Raw genomic sequence first — 3578 nt, forward strand, 5'->3', positions numbered from 1 at the left:
AAATGCTGGGGGAGAGGGCTGGGAATCACCTCTCCACCACGTTCCCTCGATGTACGAAGCACCCAGGCAGTTGCAGGAGCACGACCAGTGGTGTTGTGTGGGGGATTCTGACAGCCCTCTCTCAGATGATACGCAACACGTCAGCCCAACGCCAGCTACTTCGCCGAGGGTGCAGGGGCTTGTATGGCTCCGAACCTCTGAATTTCGGCTGCTACCTGCATCCTGTACCCCAGGACCGCTCCTAGGCGTTGCTCGCCGGCTTTCCTTTTGTCTCCTAGCGGTCTGACAGCTCACCATTCCCATCCACGGCGATTTGGGGGAGGGGAGCCGTGCCACTGCTGCGACCGCTCTACGAATCGCTCGGGTTGGGCTCAGAAAAGCCCACGAAACACCCTTTCCGTGCCGGCCGGGACTCGCGGGGCTCTCCGGCACCGGACAGCACCGCCGCTGCCGGTGCCGGGCGTTTCAAACAGCCATCTGTCCCGCGGCACGCGTGACTCCGGCTCTGTCTATAGGCGGAGGCTCTCCCAGCCGCGCCTCACGCCCGCTCCGGAGTCCCCCCAAGCCCCCGCCGCCTCCCGGGGCAGCCGGGCCCGGCCCCTCGGGCCACACCCGCCGAGGGGAGGGGGCCGGGTGGGCGGCCCGCCCGCCCGCCCCCTCGGGCCACTACCGCGCCCGCCGGCCCCAGCATGGACGCTGCCGGCCCGCCGCCCGCCGGTCCCGGGGGATGGGGCCCCGGGAAGGAGGAGCAGGCGGCGTACGCGGAGGTGTGCGGTTCGTCCGGAGCAGAGAGCGAGGCCCGGGCGAGCGGGGCGGCGGCGGCCGCGGATAGCCCGGCCCCGGTAGGGCATCACCCCGAAGCCGCCGCCCCGGGATGTGGCGCGGGGCCGGGGTCGCCGTCCTCCTCCTCCTGCCCCTCGGCCGGCAGCGCGGCGGGCGGCGGGGGGACGGAGGAACCGGCGGCCGTCGGGGGGCAAACTTCCTCCTCCTCCTTGGGCTGCGAGAGCGACGAGGAGACCGGAGCGGGGCGCGGGGCCGGCGGGCCCCCCCGGAGAGCCCCCAGGGGCGCGCCCGGCGCGGCGGGGCCGCACTACATCAGCACGCAGGAGATCCAGCTGAGCGAAGTGGACCACGATATGGACTTCGACGCGGGACTGGCCGCCCGCTGGGACTTCGAGGACGACAACGTGATCTACTCCTTCGTGGACTACGCCTCCTTCGGCAGCGACGAGACCCCCGGCGACACGCCGACGGAGGAGGACAACAGCTGCTACCTCAGCACGACGCCCAGCGAGCGCACGGCGCGGGCGGACAGCGCGGGCAGCGGCAGCGAGGCGGCGGGCGGCAGCTCGGGCAGCGACGCGCCTCGGCGGCCCGGCGGCGCGGGAGCGAGCCCCGCGGGACACATCCTCCTATCAATCAAAGCGGCCTCACGGGCTATAAATGAGTGTAGCGCCGCGCGGGAAGAGCGCGACTCAATCTACGCCGCCGAGCATGAAGGCGACATGAGCCTCCGCGTCGCCGCGGCTCCGGAGCGCGCGGCGGGCTTCGGGCAGGACGCCGGCCGCCAGCACGCCAAAAAGTTCATCGCCGTCCCCGCGCGCCTGCAGACGCGCTGCGGGGCCAGGGAGGCGGGCGGCTGCTCCAGCGGCGCCTCCAGCGCCGTCAGCGAACTGGACGACGCCGACAAGGAGGTGCGCAACCTGACGGCCCGCGCCTTCCGCAGCCTGGCGTACCCCTACTTCGACACCCTCAGTCTCGGCTCCCGCGCCTCCTCCGCCTCCCTTTCCGACCATGCGCTGGGCGTCAACCGCTGGTCCACCTACCTGGACCTCAAGTGCGGCGCGCTGGGGCCGCGGGGCGCTGCGGGCGGCGGGCAGCTGTGCGTGCGCTCCGGCAAGGCGCCCAGCAGAGCGCTGCAGTTCGTGGTCAGCAAGCTGGACGGCGAGATCGCGCACGTCGAAGCGCCGCCGCCGCCCCGGGGAACGCTCGGCGTGCGGGAGCCCGGCCGGGCCGCCCGCCCCGATGAGGAGGAGGCCAGCAAGAAGTCCAGGTTCGCCTCCAGCCTGCTGAAGAACGTCATCTCCAAGAAGATGCAGCTGGAGCACGAGTTCAAGATGGAGCGGGGCGAGCTCACCGACACGTCCTCGGCGGGGCCCGGCGCCGCGCCTCCCGCCGGCCGCGACCCGGAGCCCGGCGCTGGGACCGGAGGCGGCGGGCGGCCGCGGGAGGGCGGCCTGCAGCGGCAGAGCTCCCGGCTCTCGGAGGGAGGCTCGGAGCACGGCGCGCCGCCGCCAGAGGAGCCGGGGGAGCGCGGTGGCGGGCGCTCGCCGGCCTCCAAAGCGTCTACGCCGCGCGAGGGGAGCCAGGAGAGAGCTGCGGCAGAGGAGACGGCCGAGGCCCGGCGGGGCGGCTCGGAGGCGGCCAGGGCCACCTTCTTGCGCAGCCAGCACAGCGCCTTCAGGTCGTGGAAGGAGCGGGAGGCGGAGAGCAAGGAGGAGCGGGCGTCCGGCGGCAAGGCGAAACCGTTCCCGCGGCCCGAGCCGGGCGAGCCGGCCGCCGGCAAGGCCACCAAGCTGTCGCGTCTGTTCGTGCCCGGCATCCAGCACGCCGCTAAGGAGAAGGAGCCCGCCGGGCAGCGCCCCGCCGCCGCCTCGCCGCCCGCCGCCAGGCCACGGCTCCCCGAGATCAAGATCAGCCTAGGGCCACCCGCAGAGCCGTCGTTCAGCATCGCGCAGCTGCTGACGCCGCAACTGGCCGCCCGGCCGCCTGACACCGGCCACAGGGCTCCGCGGGCCGACGGCTCCGACAGGGTGCCGCAGTTCTTGGTGCGCGACGTGCGGGAGGGCAAGGGCAAGGCGCAGGCTCCCCTTCATCAGGTGCGGGACGTGCGTAAGCTCATCAAAGGCTCCCATGGCGGCGACTCGGCGGATAACTGCAGCGACAGGGGCAGCGTGGGATCCGAGCAGGGCGGCGCCGAGCACCGGCAGCCCGGCCCGGCCGAAGCGGGGAGCAAACCGGCAGCGGGGGGCAGGGCGCTGGGCTGCCCGCCGGAGGGCACCGTGCTGGTGCACCGCACGTCGGGCCGCCTGCCCGTGGCCACCATCGCGCCCAACAAGAGCGACCCGCGGCAGCCCGCCGTGCTTAAGATCGTCGCCAAGTCAGCCGCGCCTTGGCGGCACCAGGCGGCCCCGGTTCCCGCCGAGAAGGGCCGCGGCGCGGAGGAGGACCCGCGGGAGGAGGGCAAAGCGGCGCCGGTACAGAACGCGCTGGAGAAGCTGACGGCGGCGGTGCGCAGCATGGAGGAGCTGTACAGCTTCAGCAAGCGCGAGTGGAAGCGCAAGAGCGACCCGCTGCCCATCACCGGCAGCCACGTCCTGTCCCTCATTGCCAGCCAGGAGCGCGACGCCGCGCCCCGCCCGCCCCTCGCCGCCGAGCCAACGCCCAAGGCGGAGGAGCCGGCGAACAAGGGCCCGGGCCCGGCGGGAGGAGAGCGACTGCCGCGCCGGGCCGCCAACCCCGCCGCCGCGGCCGACAAGGTGTCCGCCAAGGCGGCCGCCTTCGAGAGCCTGGCCCGG

The 3578-nt window shown here is 73.8% G+C and overlaps 1 protein-coding gene across 1 annotated transcript in view; it reads left to right on the forward strand.

The window, feature by feature from the left end:
* The first annotated feature begins 689 nt into the window (after window positions 1-689).
* Window positions 690-3578, forward strand: part of CUNH4orf54 (chromosome unknown C4orf54 homolog) — a 9328-nt gene continuing 6439 nt past the window's right edge. Inside the window, exon 1 of the mRNA XM_042811876.1 lies at window positions 690-3572. Within this exon, the coding sequence (XP_042667810.1) occupies window positions 690-3572 (2883 nt within the window). The remainder of the gene's footprint in view (window positions 3573-3578) is intronic.

Source organism: Centrocercus urophasianus, unplaced genomic scaffold (assembly GCF_019232065.1).
Source record: "Centrocercus urophasianus isolate 14NV4802_14NV808 unplaced genomic scaffold, USGS_Curo_1.0 seq_13, whole genome shotgun sequence".
Lineage (NCBI taxonomy): Eukaryota > Metazoa > Chordata > Aves > Galliformes > Phasianidae > Centrocercus > Centrocercus urophasianus.